This window comes from Anoplopoma fimbria, chromosome 22 (assembly GCF_027596085.1).
Source record: "Anoplopoma fimbria isolate UVic2021 breed Golden Eagle Sablefish chromosome 22, Afim_UVic_2022, whole genome shotgun sequence".
In the NCBI taxonomy this organism is placed as follows: Eukaryota; Metazoa; Chordata; class Actinopteri; order Perciformes; family Anoplopomatidae; genus Anoplopoma; species Anoplopoma fimbria.
This window is the reverse complement of record NC_072470.1, coordinates 8,423,808-8,439,150: the sequence shown is the minus strand read 5'-3', so window position 1 is coordinate 8,439,150 and position 15,343 is coordinate 8,423,808. Positions and strand designations below refer to the sequence as shown.

The following is a 15,343-nucleotide window of genomic DNA, read 5'->3' as shown; positions in this document are numbered from 1 at the left end:
CTGAAGTAAGACGAAATGGCCTGACAGACAGAGAGACATAACGTCTGAGAGAAAGAGGGGAAAAGAGCCATAATAAAAGTAATAGGAAAAAAAACAAAAAGGTGAAAAACAAAACATCTTTTCCTCCCAAACATCACATTGCAGGCTACATTCCTCCGCTGGTTTCTCAGAGAAACAAAACGGCTGGAGACTCGGGGACACAGCAGGGGAGACGCCATTGAATTCCACTGAGGCTTCTGGAAAACATCCAAAGCGGAGACGAGGAGGGAGCGAGGAAGGAGCTTAAGAAACACTTCACCTATTGAGAGAGAACCCAGTACAGCATGCTCCCAACACACACACACACACACACTCACCAGCATCCAAAGACTTCGGGGTGAAGTTACAGGGCCTGGTCCAGATTTGCGACAGAGATCGAGTGAGGCCTTAGAAAGGTTTAATAAGGAGCCGTGGTTAACACTCATCAAGGGGGAGACATCTCATTTAGGATACTGAAGCTGACCCTTGGGGTTTAAGCTGCTTTCTAAACTCTTAGCGGGCCCACTTAGGCATTTCTTTCCTCATCAAAAAGGACTGGTTCCCATTGCTTAACTCCAGTTTTTCATAACAAGTGTATGAACACTTCAGTTCAGTTTAGTGGTGTCATCCAAACTGCAGTTGGACAGTAATGCAACCCAAAAGCAAACCATGAATATGAAATACAAACACCTCTACCTCCAATCGACTTAAGCATTGACTTTGGTTGCCAAAACATAAAACCCTATCGCAAACTATATTACAATATATCAGCAGGTGCAGATTTACAGCAGCAGATTCAGCTGGAAAGAGGAGGAACAAAAACTACACATGTCCAACTCCCCCTCACTGCCTCGCTCCATTAAATTAGGTTCTATAGTTTTTAAGGTGGAACAAAGCCAACTAATGAACTAGGAATTATCTGATTAGGAAAAACAGGAGCGCTGCCTGAAGCTAGGTTACGTGTCCAACACCAACATGTTTCCCCTAGTGCAGCTACTATTTTCTACCTCCGCCAGATTCATTTTTCTAATAGGAGCTCCAAATGACCGCTGGCTACCATCCAGGCTGTCTGGTCTGGATGATAAACCTACCAGCATTTGGCCTGTGGCTGATGTTAATTACCCATCATGTTTTAAAACAACAACATCGAGGTATTGGCGTGCCAAACCGGATTAACGGATTTGATGACAAGGAAGCTAAAATATTATCTTAATCTGTTACAAATCAAAATTAAGGAAATAATGAATATCCCACCTGTGAGAATGGAATGACAAGACAAACTTGTACAAATAGCAGTGATTATTTTCACCACAAATCTATTCCCACAGCTACTGCTCTGAACCTACATGTAATCCGCAAAAACTACCAATTTTGTGTGTAGCACAGTGAAACAGAGGTGATTACCCTCAATGGGGCCCATTCCACTGTTGGCTTGACTAGCCTCCTCACTGAGGACCTCATTCACTGCAATTACACAAAAAAAAGGATCCCATCTGCAGCCAAGCAGAGGGGACAGTGTTTGCTCACTCACTGGCTGTCGGCATATTGCAAAAAGGGCTTCTGTGGGAGACGGATGTGTGCCTGTATGCATCTTTCTCTCCCTCTCCCAATGCTGCAATCCCCCTCTTTCTCCAGCACAGTGAGCGTAACAGCACGTCTCTTATTCGTCCCTCAGCGGGGCCCCCTTCATTTATTTCCTACCCCCATCCTGCTCCCATTCAGGAACAATCTCCCAGTAATTGTTTCTCCATCAGCGATAGGCCTCCACTCACTAAGTAATAATGTCTCCGTCTCTGTCCTTCCTAGCTAAGAGGCAGCTCCGTCTGTGGCCCTGTCTTTGAACTCAGCACGTCTAAATGCTTCCACGTGGCTCCACGTGCACACACCCACCTTAACAAGGAAAACGCATGCTTCTGCTGCAACAGTAGTACCGCACCTACATGTCTAGAGAATGCCAAGAGAGTGGTGAGATGACTCATTGAAAATGCACAATAATCACCTCTTTCAACATGATTTTACAGTATCATACTTCAAGGGGGAACTTTCCATCTGCTCCACAGGCAGGTCAAACTTTGGGGTCAGATACAGACGGAAAAATAAGGATTTGAAGTAGCTGAGAGAAAAGTCAGTTTACAGTCAGTAGTCCCTCTCTGAGGTCTCTGACCACAGGAATGAGACAGTGAAGGCCAACCATTACATAATGCAGCACAGATCCTCTGAATGTAAGCATACAAATGTTTCTCAAACGTGAGGTTTGGACGCCACATAGGGTCCTAGTTTATGTCTTGGACTGATATTTGATATTTCTTTATACAGAATAAAATACAACAACTCTAGTAGACTGAACCATCTCCATAAGCAGTTTCTGTAACCATGCCAACCATTAAATTCACACACATATATCATAACATTGAGGGGCAACTGCGTCAACTTGCTGTGTCCACAAATACACTACAGGAAGTAAGACATGCATGATTTCTGCATGACTGAAGGAACACAAGATGGCTGAACTTCAAAATAGTTTCAAAATAAAAGCCCCTAATTGGTAACAGGGACTATGTAGAAGGCTGCATTTTTTTTTTTTAAAAAAGGGTACCTTGAGTCAGATAAGGCCAAGAAATCATGATGTACAAATTTCCATATAGTCAATGGTGTGATTCAGTGCTGAAGAGAGGACGATGAATCACACATTGAATGATAAAAAAAACAATACATTATTCAGTCATGTTCATTCCCCATTCCCATCAATGAGACATTCATGAAGGGGAGGATATTACGTCAGCAAATCTGATAAAATATTTATTTTAATTGGAGTGGAATTAACTGGTCTTAAGAGTCAGTCGAACTGGAGGGCAGGTCGATGCATGCACACATGCTCCCACTGTATACATGTTCACACACACACACTGGGCTGTAAACTCACATATCCATGTAACGCGGCTTAATGTGGCCCTTGTGAGCCCTTATAAACTGCACAATATTAGGTTCTGTGTGTTACAGTACTGGATTGAGAGGGGGGCTAGAGGGAGGGGGGTTCAACACACACATGGAGCAGGCCTCTGCGGACGATGATGAACGAGGCCTGCCAAAGCTACTATTAGTTCTGTGAGTGCTCCAAGAGAGCAGAGAAAAGATTATTTGGAGGATCAGAAGCAAAGGTTTTGGTCGATGGGATGGATGGCTAAAGACAGCAAGATAGAAGAGAAGAGAAGAGTGAGACGATTGGTCGTAAACTCACAGAGATCACAAAGGCCAGTGTTTGAGCCTCACCCTGAAATAACTACATTTTACTGTCCTTAAACATCACCTTGGCTCTGCCCACACACCCAAACCACTTCAACCTAACTACCGGGACTCCTGCCAACTTTGGTAGTCATAAAGAAACACATCATCATAGTTTGACTCCAAGTTTCATTTCTTATCACTTAGTATTCGTCTGTCTCTCTCTCTGTCTTCTCTCTCCAGTGTAAATATCAGGGGGAAAAGCAAATCTAGAAAAAACAACAACAAAAAAACAACATTTTTAACATGCTTCAGGGCAAAATACTGCAGAAAAGGACACACAAACATCGCCAAATTCAATTTGAGGATTCTAGCCCACTCTTGTAAAAAGAAAAACTAATTTGTTGCTCGAACGAAAGCTTAAAAATAACTCTGGGAGAAAATTGTAACAGTCTGGTTCTTGTACATACTAATTCACAAATGCGAGGCTTCATTTAAAACTAATTTCCTCTGCTCTTGTTCGGGCCAGATAACAAAAGGTCTCAGCTGTGGAAGCACAACAATGAGGCAGCGATACCTCTGTTGTGGAGGATGGATGAGACACGGTTAACCTGCAAATGTGCAGAAAGCTCTTTCTTAAAGCATTTAGACAACATGATGGATAGACTCTGCCCTTAAAATGACACATACATGCAGATCGGTCAAGAGAAACAAATATTAAATGTCAGAAATTAAATGAAATGTCATGTTTAGACAGCCTGCTATTGTATCTTTCTAATTTTAATGCTCCTTTTGTCTTTCAAAACACAAATTCCCTTCTCATTCTTTTCATATCCTTCCACATGTGTCATTTCCCAATGTAGCCGACAGCACAAAGGCCCATCCATTTGAAATGTCAACTGCTCCGCATTGGAGCTAAGGAGTGTGTGTGTGTGTGCGTGTGCGTGTGTGTGTGTGTGTGTGTGTGTGTGTGTGTGTGTGTGTGTGTGTGTGTGTGTGTGTGTGTGTGTGTGTGTGTGTGTGTGTGTGTGTGTGTGTGTGTGTGTGTGCATAATGCGGCCGGGGACTTGTAGCTCATTTATCTTAGGCCTCGGGGGGGCTGCTAGTCCATCAAATGATGTCGTCTATAAAGCGATTCTATCATCCTAATCCTCATAACCCTCCCCCCTGTAGTCCTGTATCTTTCCCCATCAGGTCAAGAGCCGTGCAGATCAAAAAAATTGCAAATCCAATCATGCAACCAAAACCAAACAGTGATGTCATTGCACCTGAACAGGCCAAACAGGCACACATGCAAACACACAGCTCCGTTCCTGCCTCTCCTGCTCTCAGAAGGTGAGGTTTTAAATCTTATGATGTCCTCTAAGGAAGTCAGTCTTCATGTGTGGATATGTTGGATGGTTTGCAGGGATTAAGGTCAAGTAAGCATGCTGGACAAGGAGAATATTGATAGATAAAAGGACCCCATATTCCCTTAGTTTTATATAATCTTGAGATTTAGTGAAGTCCAGCTGCAGGTTCCATCATGAAGGACCACTAGAAAATAAGATCATCATGGCTGATTAGTAAAAACCAACAGGATGTTTAAAACATAGCTAAAATAAGTCTATTAATATTCTATATTTGTCCAATTTTAAACCAAAAAAAGACCAAAACCAACAAAGCATTAGTCCGTCTCTCCGTACTTTTCATTATCGATTGTGTATGTGATACTAAACCCCATTCATTCCAAAATAAATAAGTCTTTAAAAAAAAAATGCTAAACAATTTTCTAAAGCCTCTGGTCAGATTCGTTTGTTGGGGACTATTTTTTCATGCGGATTATTATATGTTTGGTGCTCTTACAGCAGCCTGACCATGTATGAGTGTAATAACTGAAAACACGCTTCAGTGTCCATGTTCACCATAATGAAGGAACTTGTGAACCAGTGCATGGTTTGGTTCATTAATATGTTTTAATATGGAGCACAGATGAATAAGTTATATTAGGGTTTGAATACAAAGACAGTGCATGAAAGAATAAATGAATTGTTGAAATGTTTTGACAATAAAAAAAGAATATATAGATTATCAGACTTATCCTTTTAGGTAAAACAATCTGTCTACTTTGACAAAAAAGGAATTTATATTAAATAAATGTATCTTATTCCCTTTGAGAAACAGGTGGACGTTACAGTACAGTGCAGTCACTTGTTCCTTTCACTGAGTTTTATTTATCTTCCTCACCACACAAACCAAAATGGTTTCCTCTGGAAAATTCCCCTCAGTCACTGGGCGCTGTGAGCTCGTGATAAACTGGAGGAAGCTTGCAACATTTCTCTCTGACACACAAGTAAACACTGCAGCTTAAACTGATTAAAATACTGTAATGAAATCAAATCTCAAAAAGTGCATCAAAAGTGTGGCAGCACACAGTGAAAGCAAATGCAGTTACATTCACACTTGTAGTAGAAAATGCTCTTTGAATGGTTACACTGATACTGAATTACATCAAAACAGGTGAAACCAAGTGAAAGCACACACACGCACACACACACACAAATTAATTATTTACCAGGTGAGAGTGAGCGACGATGTTCTGCACTCATACACTTCTCTACCGCACTGCTACCATCGCACATTAATAATAAAGCCTCCAAGTGTATGTTTTTGTGTGTGTGTGTGTGTGTGTGTGTGTGTGTGTGTGTGTGCATGCGTGCGTGTGTTTGCCACTAATGCAATGTGTGCCAAATGTCTTGTCATGATGTTTTATTAATGTAATGTGTACTCAAACAATGTACAGTTTCTCAAAGTCTGCTCTTGTAAAAATGAAAATGACAATAAGGGGTTAAAGAAAAAGAACTATCAATAATAAAGCACTTTACTATGTGCTATATGCAGAAGCTGAATCGCATGTTTTTCACTCCATGAGAGGGAAAAGCTGCATTAGATTTAAATGGTATTCAGGATCTGTGCCTCAAATAACAGAGGAGTCCAGATAAAACTCTGCAGGATCTCCTTTTGATCTAGTGGATTCCACGTTACCCGTCATGGGAATCTGGGTCCGTCCGTCCACATTCCACACTGAAGCCAGAGGATATACAGCTGATTTTAAAAACACCAGAAATACCGTAGGGACACAGACGTTTTGAGGATGAATGTCTGAGGCCTCAATGGCAAACCACCTGGATCCAAGACCCTTTATTGAAGACGCATGTTGCACCAGAATGTTTTGATTGGTGTTCATTTTCAGAAGATACCATGAGTTTACAGATGGGAAGAGAAAAAACCTAATTGCTGCAATCTGCCCTGCTGATATATAACTGATTAACAAAAAGAATTTCACATCAAAGCCTGTACTGATGAAGGAGAAGTACAATTAAATGATGATGTCTAATATGCACAAAAAGAACATGTTGGGTTTTTCTGAACCCTAAAATAAAAGGTATATAATCACTTTGCTGTTGAAGTCTTCTAAAAAATAGAATAAAAAAGACTAAAATTCAAACATCGACCAAGTGAATCTCAAGTCAACAATACAACAGCACCACAGCATGCCATCGTTTTGCATTAAAGTGTAAAGAAATGTGCCAGTGATGATAAAGAGCCCTATGTTTTGGATTTATAAAATGCATTGCTCCTTTTCTGCAGCCCCTCTGGCTGAAGTTTGAAGATAACAGGCTCAGTTAATGAGCTAGCCTTCCACTCTTACCTCCCAATCGAGTGCCAACGTTAGTGTGAGCTGCAGGCTTATCTCTTGATTCACACGTTAGACTACACCTACTGCACAAATACGCTAACGGGAAATGTACCAGGAAAAAAGACAATGCCTCCATTATTGCACCGAGTCTGTGATAAGCACCGAAAACATTATAAGTCATTTATTTGGTTGGTTCACTTTCAACGCTTTTCAACTCCAGCTCAGCTATCCTCCCATCCGTCTCCACTCCTCCCTTCATCATTATTCCCAGTATATTCTGCTGGTTCCATTTTTCACTCTTGCAGCAGCAACCAAACAATCTCAGAGAGCAGTATTAGTATTTTGTGGTCATGCCGCTGTCAGCTGATGCGTTCTGATCCCATGCGGTCTGAAACGTGACATCTGAAGACGTTCCACAAAGATAGGACATTTCATTTGTGTGTTTGTGTGTGTGTTTGTGTGCGTGTGTGTGTGTGTGTGTGTGTTTGTGGAGAACCACAAGCTCTGGTGCTCTTACATCAATTTGAAAAGACATCAATTTAGGATCTTGAAAAATGCTAAATAAAAACACACACACATGCAGATGACATCCCTCACACAGACACCAGATCCCAGCTCTCCCTCAAACTGTCCACAGACACATCCTGAGGCACTGACACACTAAACAACCACACACACATTCTTGGCATTTCCACAGGAGCCAATTACGGCTCCCCCGAACTTGCAGCTCTGGATGTTCTACACGCCAGCTGAAACAGTGACTCTCTGCAATCTTTCTTAATTACCATCACAAAAAACCTCCCTAAATTCTAAGCTGATAATACTGGGTTTTCTGAACGGCATGCGAATCGCCGAGGAGGGGCACGAAAAACCAAACTCTCTGTCAGCTTGCGGCAGACATTAATTCAGAAACTGAAGACTACTCCCACCCGGGGATGACATACCAGAAGCACCGCAGAACCGATGTCATTAAAGCTGCTGCCTGTGCAGCCTCTCAGAGGAACCCTTTCTCTAAACAGCATTAGCAAGCCGGGGAGCTGCCGAAGACAAGCGCATGCCTCAGACTCACATAAATGCTTCCACATACTCTCACTGGAGCTCACACGAAGAGTCAAAACACATGAAAAAAAACGTTGCAAAATCAGGGTGAATACTGGCTACTAGTATCTATAAAGAATATACGGTTATGTATGATTGTAATGTGAGTAAATGAGAGAATAGGAGCAAGAATAATGATGGGCAGTTACAGATAGCAACACAAGTGATAGATATAGTACTAGCTAAAATAAACATGCCAGAAGAGCATTCATTTTTAGCCTCAGCAGCCTCGGTGGGCATCAAATCAGCGCTCAGAAAAGCAGAGGCTGGGATCCAGTGAGAGAAAAAGACAGAAATAGAGCAAAGGCTGCAGCCGTTTATGTCCATGAGGCAGGATCGCGGTCTGTAGGTGTGGTTTGCTTAGACAGGAAGCTGGTTTCTATTCCTACTTCCTGCATACCTCCAGGAAGATAAGGCTAAAGGTAAACGGAGCATATTGAAGCATCATCTAGCAACCCACAAGTGCAAAAACATCCCAAACGCTTTTGCCACATCTCCTGAGTTTTCTTTCTTACACTTTTCTGAAGATTCGCATTCGTCAATTATGTCACATATCACTCACCGATATCTGGAAGACTTCCTGCGTGTCATCGAGCATCTGAACCCTGATGGAGACCTGTCGCCCTGGAGGCTGGGAGGGAGGACGCAGGCCTGGCTCCAGAGTGGACACCCCAAAGCTATCAGGGGCGCTCAGCCTCTGTCCGGCTGTGGACGGCCTCTCGGCTGGTTCCACCATGGCGGCAGACGCTACAGTGAGGGGCTCTCGAGCTGCAGGCACCTCAGTTCACGTCTGGAGGAGAAAGGAAAGAATAGTTTTACTCGAAATACGGGGGTGTAGTTTGGGTCTTTTTATGTGCTTCAAGCCAGCAGAGCCAATAATCTGCTCACTCTGTGATTTTGGAAGTATTTTGGGCTCCTAAAGTACACAGCAGGCAGTTTTCAATCAAAATAATCAGCCATTTCCTTTTAACATCCAAGCTTCTACATAGGCTCTCAACCTAAATAGCATGTTCCTTGTGTGTTTTTGTAGGATTCGTCAAATGTCTTTTGAGGGTATTTGATAGATGAACAAATACATGATGCTCCATAAACACTCCCTGAAAAAATAAACTTTGCTTTCGAGTATAAAAGTTTCTTGAATGTGGAAAAAAAAAAAAATAACCTCGTATTTAAAAAAGGGAGTAAGAGGTACTTGTGTAGAAATCTTGGAAGGAAACTTTGTGCTTGATTAGTTCAAGAAATGTGCGAAAAGACTTGCCACGTTTATTCAGTCTAGATTAAATTGGCCTTGCACAACGTTAAACCACCAGACGTTTGGTCAGTGGTGATTTCTCTTTCAGTCAGGATGATGAAATGAATATAAACAATCCACAGCCCCCACACAACAGTACAGCTGAACTTAAGAGTTTGGCCGATGCACCAGGTAGCAGACAGACATGTAGCACACCTTGCTAGACACACGCTTCTCCCAGCTGCAGCACATGTAGGTGGGATTTCCTCCCAACCAAACACAGGGCTCTCTGTAAAGACCAGTTCAGACATGAATCAAAGCTTCACAAGTAGGGCAGATGAGATACGGTCTGAGAACACACAAAGACGCTCAATCCCCCCTACCCCTCCTCTCCTCTCTCACACACAAACTTTTCAGCGCCCCCACCTCCATCCCACACTTGATAAACCTCAACCCTCAGACAATAAATATGCTCTCAGACGGTTGGTGACATCACAGCTGAGGAATGTTTTAGGAGACAGTCAAGGGGGCAATGCAGCGGTGAAGGCTGAGCTGCCCTGGAAACAAACAGTGTTTTCTATGCGAGTGCACAGTTAACATGGAAAATGAGATCTTTGCCCTCTCCAAGGTGACGTTATCCTCAGTTGGGCATCAATACCGGTCAATAAATCGTTAAATCAATATGTCATGAGGGACCTATTGGGCATCATGATGATTGACAGGTTAGACTTTCTTTGTAGTTTTTTGTTTTTGGGTTTTTAAAGGTCCACATACAGTGTTTCATCGGGTTGATGGGGTGGTCCGATTTTGAAGCTCCTGCTTTCTTTTTCCTAAAATCTGGAGGATAAAGCTGGTGTATAATTTGCGGTCTTTTGTAGGCGGCCCAAAGAATCCTCAGAGTGACGGTCACTTTTCTCTGAGAGGCAAAGATGGGAAGCACAACAACCCCATGGTGAAGCCTCGGTGCACCATCTATTTTAGGGATTATTCAATTACTCGAACAAAGACAATAATCTGCAACTATTAGGATACGTTTTGGGGATTTCAGACTGGTGGTGGGACTAAGAAAAGCAACTTAGTAGAGATGGGCAGTTTGTACATTTATAGGAAATTATTTTCTTGATTAATTGAGAAAATAACAAATAGAGTAGTTGATAATTGTGAGTTTCAGACCCACAGCAGAGCCCTAAATCCTCTGAAGGCCAGATAGTCGTAGTCCAAAGGAAGAGGTCCCGGATATGGCACACAGCCAACGAATGCCTTCAAGCTCCAGGGGAACTGCTCTGTAGTTGACCTCTGACCTCAGTGAAAGTAGACTACTTCTTCCCCCTGAATCCCTCACCACAGAAATATACCGTATGCAAAATTAACACAAAACATATGCAATAATCTGTACATGCAAAGAGACTTCCCCGTCCGTTCTTCCACGCCTCATCTAGCCTTTTATTACCAACGTGAGAACTGAATCTTTCCAAAATTCAAAACCCAATCCTTTACTAATCCCTCCACCTGCGAAGTACAAACGAACACCTCTCTTCACCTCAGTGACAAAAGCTGAAACTGGCGCCCGGCCAAGGAAGTGACCCGACAATAATAAAAAAAAAAAAAAAAAAAAAAAAGAGACCTGACATTCAAGTTACTCATTACACCTGTGGGGGAAAAAAAGGCCTTTGTTCTTGTGTGCTACTTCCCAACTGACGCTCTGCTCGGTTTGTTATTTATTAGTTCTCTATTGTGAAGTGTAACCTCCAATAATCTTTTGAAACCCGTCACTCAACACTGTGACACCCTTCAAGCGCCGGCTTAATAGCTCTACCTAATCATTCTCTAACAAGCAGGTGCCAATTACCCTGATGAACATCAGTATGTATAAAGTGGGTTTGTCGCCTGCACGTCTTCAGTCTCTCAGCACAAACTCATCAACGAGGAGCCTCAGGGTTCATTTAAGGCTTTTGAAGAGCGTTTTTTTAAACCACTAAAACACAAAACAGGAACTAAAATCAGAAAGTACAGTCTCGAAAAAGCTCACTTCTGGCGTAAAAATGGCACCAAAACACAACAAAAATAGTTGTTCCGGGGTCGATTCAAGACCTTGAGGATTGCACTCTAGCTGTTAATGTATCTCCTATAATGGATTAATTTCACAGCTAAAGAGTGGAAATGTGGAAGCAGAAGTTTCATCATGTCCTCGGTCGGGGCTGGGGATTATACGAGGCGTTAGTTGGGAGGAATACAGAGCGAGCTGGTCACACAGGCACAAAGGAAGCCACTGTGGGAGCTTCCAGCAGCGGGGCTTTAAAAACTTCGGAGGGACCGAGGCCTCTCAAGCAGCCTTTGAACTGGTGTTAGCTGAAAGTTTCCCAAGAGTTTGTGAGAGGGAAGCCAGGCTCTGGGAATCGGATGTGACTGTGTGTGTGTGTGTGTGTGTGTGTGCGTGTATGTGTGTGAGTGTATGAAAACACAGAGAATGCTTTATCTTTCACACACACAAAACTACTTTAATTCTGTCGACTATTTTGCTTATTAATAAATGAAGACAGCACGTATGTAAAAGTGACAATTAACCATTACATAATCTGGGTCAGAATATTCTTATGGCCGTTGCATAACAGGCAATGTTTGCCAGCTATGGAACAGGTTTGACAATCAACACTTTGATGAATGGAGTTTAAAGCAACTTCAGATAAAACTGCAGTATTGATTATGTTAACAGGAACATGACGACATATGCCAAGAATATAGAAACTGTGCTATCAAAGAGGATGGATATATTGTTCCATTTGTAGTGTTTCTATTGAAGATGTACCCTTTGCATTTCATTTATTCAATTTATTTGATCTACCTATATGTTTTGTGGGGCTGCTATCATTTTGAAAGACATACTTTGGATTTCTATCAGAGAATGAAAAGACAACTATGTGACAAATTCAAAACACAAGGTCAAAAAAACTATTCCTGGACCATCTGTTATCACTTGAACAAGGTCCTGCATTCGCTGAGGAATGCTGTGGGATTGATATTATACGAATAGTTTAGTATATTTACTAAGTACTGTGCAGTATTTGTACTTAAAATCAATAATTATTCTAAATGCTCAAAGAAGAAAAATAATACAAAGAGCTGAAAATGCAGCTGTGATGGTGGCGCTCTATACAATACAATGCCGTTACCTGGTTGTACTTGTTGCCACCTTTACAACAGGAGGATCCCGTTCAATAAACTGAATACAGTGACACCCTGAAGCATCAACTACAACCTGACAAGCACAGGTGAGGGCGACACCAAGGCCCACAACAGAACACGCTACTCCACGGATCAATAGGCCGTGCTTGATGCCACGTTTTATCAAGGTGACACTCAGCACCCATGGAGGCCATTAAGCTGCTCTACTGCTCCCTGGAGAGGTTTTTAGTGTGTGTGTGTGTGTGTGTGTGTGTGTGTGTGTGTGTGTGTGTGTGTGTGTGTGTGTGTGTGTGTGTGTGAGAAAGAAAGGGTTTGTAACACCAATTCTCCCAGTGTAACGGGTGTGATATTGATTGTAAAAGTGAATTGGCATCAGGGCAGCATAGTGATTAGGAACACCAACCATTAAGGACAAAGATGACCCTGCGCTCTGACCTCACTCCAAATGTGGGGGTGGAGAAAAAAAAAAAAAAAAAAAAAAAGAGTCATTGCATACATTCTCCATAAGGATCAGCAGCTTTGTCAAGTGACATAAAGCAAACACACCCCTATATATATATATATAGGCAATACACACACACACACACACATATATATACACACACACACACACACACACACACACACACACACACACACACACACACACACACACACACACACACACACACACACACACACACACACACACACACACATCAGAGTGCAATCTCCAGGATGTAGGTTAGCAGAGTAATCCTTTAGGTAGGCTAAAGCAACCTGATCACACACTAGAGAGAGACTGTGTTAATGTGTGCTCAATGTTAATGTGAATGTGATGACAATGACAAGCCTGTTGGAAGGTTTGGTGAATGCAAAAAATGACTGAGAGGAGAAGCTGTAGGAAAATATAAAACATCACCCAAAAGTACATGCCAATTAAAGAGTCACAAAATGTTGCAATACGTTTAAATGTTTTGAAGCACTTATTGGAGATCATTGTCTATAATTAAGCTTACAGTATAAAAAAAATAAACCTGGACCTCCTAAAGCTCAGCCGATTAGGAAAACGAACAGACTGCAATGGAAGCGAGCTTATACTTAACACATCGGGCTCATCAGACACCATGCATTGTTGCCTTGAAAAAGACAAAAAGAAAAAGTATTTTTGCAACAAATGTGGCCAGATCTAAGCACAAGCGTGCTCCACAGAAGGGATACAAGAGACGCAACGTGTAACCTCGCTTCATAATCCGGATGGCATGATTTCCTTACCCCCTCTTTGGCTCAGGATCCACAGATTGTCCGGCTGGAGGAGCTTTTTCCTTAAATCCCACACAATGCTGTGAAATTCTGACCGATAAATCCTCTCCTCTCCTCTCAGGTGGGACGTGGTTTCGGTGTGGTAGCCATTGAGACAAATGTGGGAAACCGTGCATGGAGCTTTCTGCTGGAACAATAAAGACACACACACACACACACACACACACACACACACACACACACACACACACACACACACACACACACACACACACACACACACACACACACACACAGGAGCAGATAAACAGCGCCACTGCATGGTCGTTTGGGGGGATGGCAAAGGGTTTGGGATCACAATCTTGCTTTTCAGATATAGCATGCAAAATTAATCTTTTTACACATTATAGAAATGAACTGACTGACTGTGTGTGTGTGTGTGTGTGTGTGTGTGTGTGTGTGTGTGTGTGTGTGTGTGAAAACACAGAGAATGCTTTATCTTTCACACACAAAACTACTTTAATTCTGTCGACTATTTTGCTTATTAATACATTACATTACATTACAGTCATTTAGCAGACGCTTTTATCCAAAGAGACTTACAATAAGTGTATTCAACATAGAGAACTACTAGTCACCAGAAGTCATAAGTGCATCTCCTTTCTTAAACAAGCATCTTAAAGCATAAACCAGAGCAAAAGTACAGAGACAAACTAATACGAATACAATAAGTGTATTCAACATAGGTATTCAAGAGAACTACTAGTCACCAGAAGTCATAAGTGCATCTCCTTTCTTAAACAAGCATCTTAAAGCATAAACCAGAGCAAAAGTATAGTGCAGAGGCAAATTACTACGAAAACAATAATTGCAACAAACTAAATAAGTGCTACAAACTACTACGAATAGGATAAGTGCAAAGTAGTCATATAGGCTACTTTACATCAGTAAACGTAGCAATACTGCAACTTAAAAATACCATTTACAGGTAAAGGTCCTGCTTTACAATGTCATCTGAAGTTAAGGTACGTAGGCGTACTACTTGAAAAATATTCTTTCACTATGAAAAGTGAAAACACTGAAATCAAACAGTATACTTTAATATATTTGAATATTTGAATATTATCACTGGTGTGTTGCTGTGTAAGCGAAATCTTACAGTTAGTATAGTAGATGGATGGCATTTTATACACTGTCAGTTATAATTTAATGTACAACAATTAATCATCGTCTGTTAAATCATTGTTTTGCATGTACACATTTTAATCTACTTGGTAACTGGTGGTTATGAATGAAATGAAGCAGCGTAAAAAAGTTAAATATTTCCCTCTGAAATGGAGTAGTTTAGAAGTGTAAAGCATCAGGACAAATAAATATTTGAGTAAAGTTCCTCAAATTGGTTCTTAAATGGGCGACAGTACTTTAGTAAATGTATATAGTTACATTCCTTGTATGTAATGAAGATGTTTTAAATAAATAAAAATGGCCATGTGCACATAGTAAAATTGCTCATTTGTAATATAGTGATCAGGCCAAAAAATGGTAAATCTTGTGTAATTTCAGAAAAAAAAATTCAAGTGGCCAGTACGGGGATCGAACCCGCGACCTTGGCGTTATTAGCACCACGCTCTAACCAACTGAGCTAACCGGCCACGGACGTTCCATCGAAC

General features: G+C 41.6%; 1 protein-coding gene and 1 non-coding gene across 3 annotated transcripts in view; both read right to left on the bottom strand.

The window, feature by feature from the left end:
- Nucleotides 1–13,868, bottom strand: part of LOC129111601 (FERM, ARHGEF and pleckstrin domain-containing protein 1-like) — a 44,862-nt gene extending 30,994 nt beyond the window's left edge. For both annotated transcript variants that reach the window (XM_054623610.1, XM_054623611.1), the window contains exons 1-2: nt 13,686–13,868; nt 8,580–8,807 (exon numbers count right to left, since the gene is read on the bottom strand). In XM_054623610.1, coding sequence (XP_054479585.1) covers nt 8,580–8,753 — 174 coding nt within the window. In that variant the 5' untranslated portion in view covers nt 8,754–8,807; nt 13,686–13,868. The remainder of the gene's footprint in view (nt 1–8,579; nt 8,808–13,685) is intronic.
- Nucleotides 13,869–15,251: 1,383 nt separating this feature from the next.
- trnai-aau (transfer RNA isoleucine (anticodon AAU)) lies at nt 15,252–15,325 on the bottom strand. Its single transcript has one exon. It is a non-coding gene; the product is annotated as a tRNA-Ile (tRNA).
- Nucleotides 15,326–15,343: the final 18 nt, after the last annotated feature.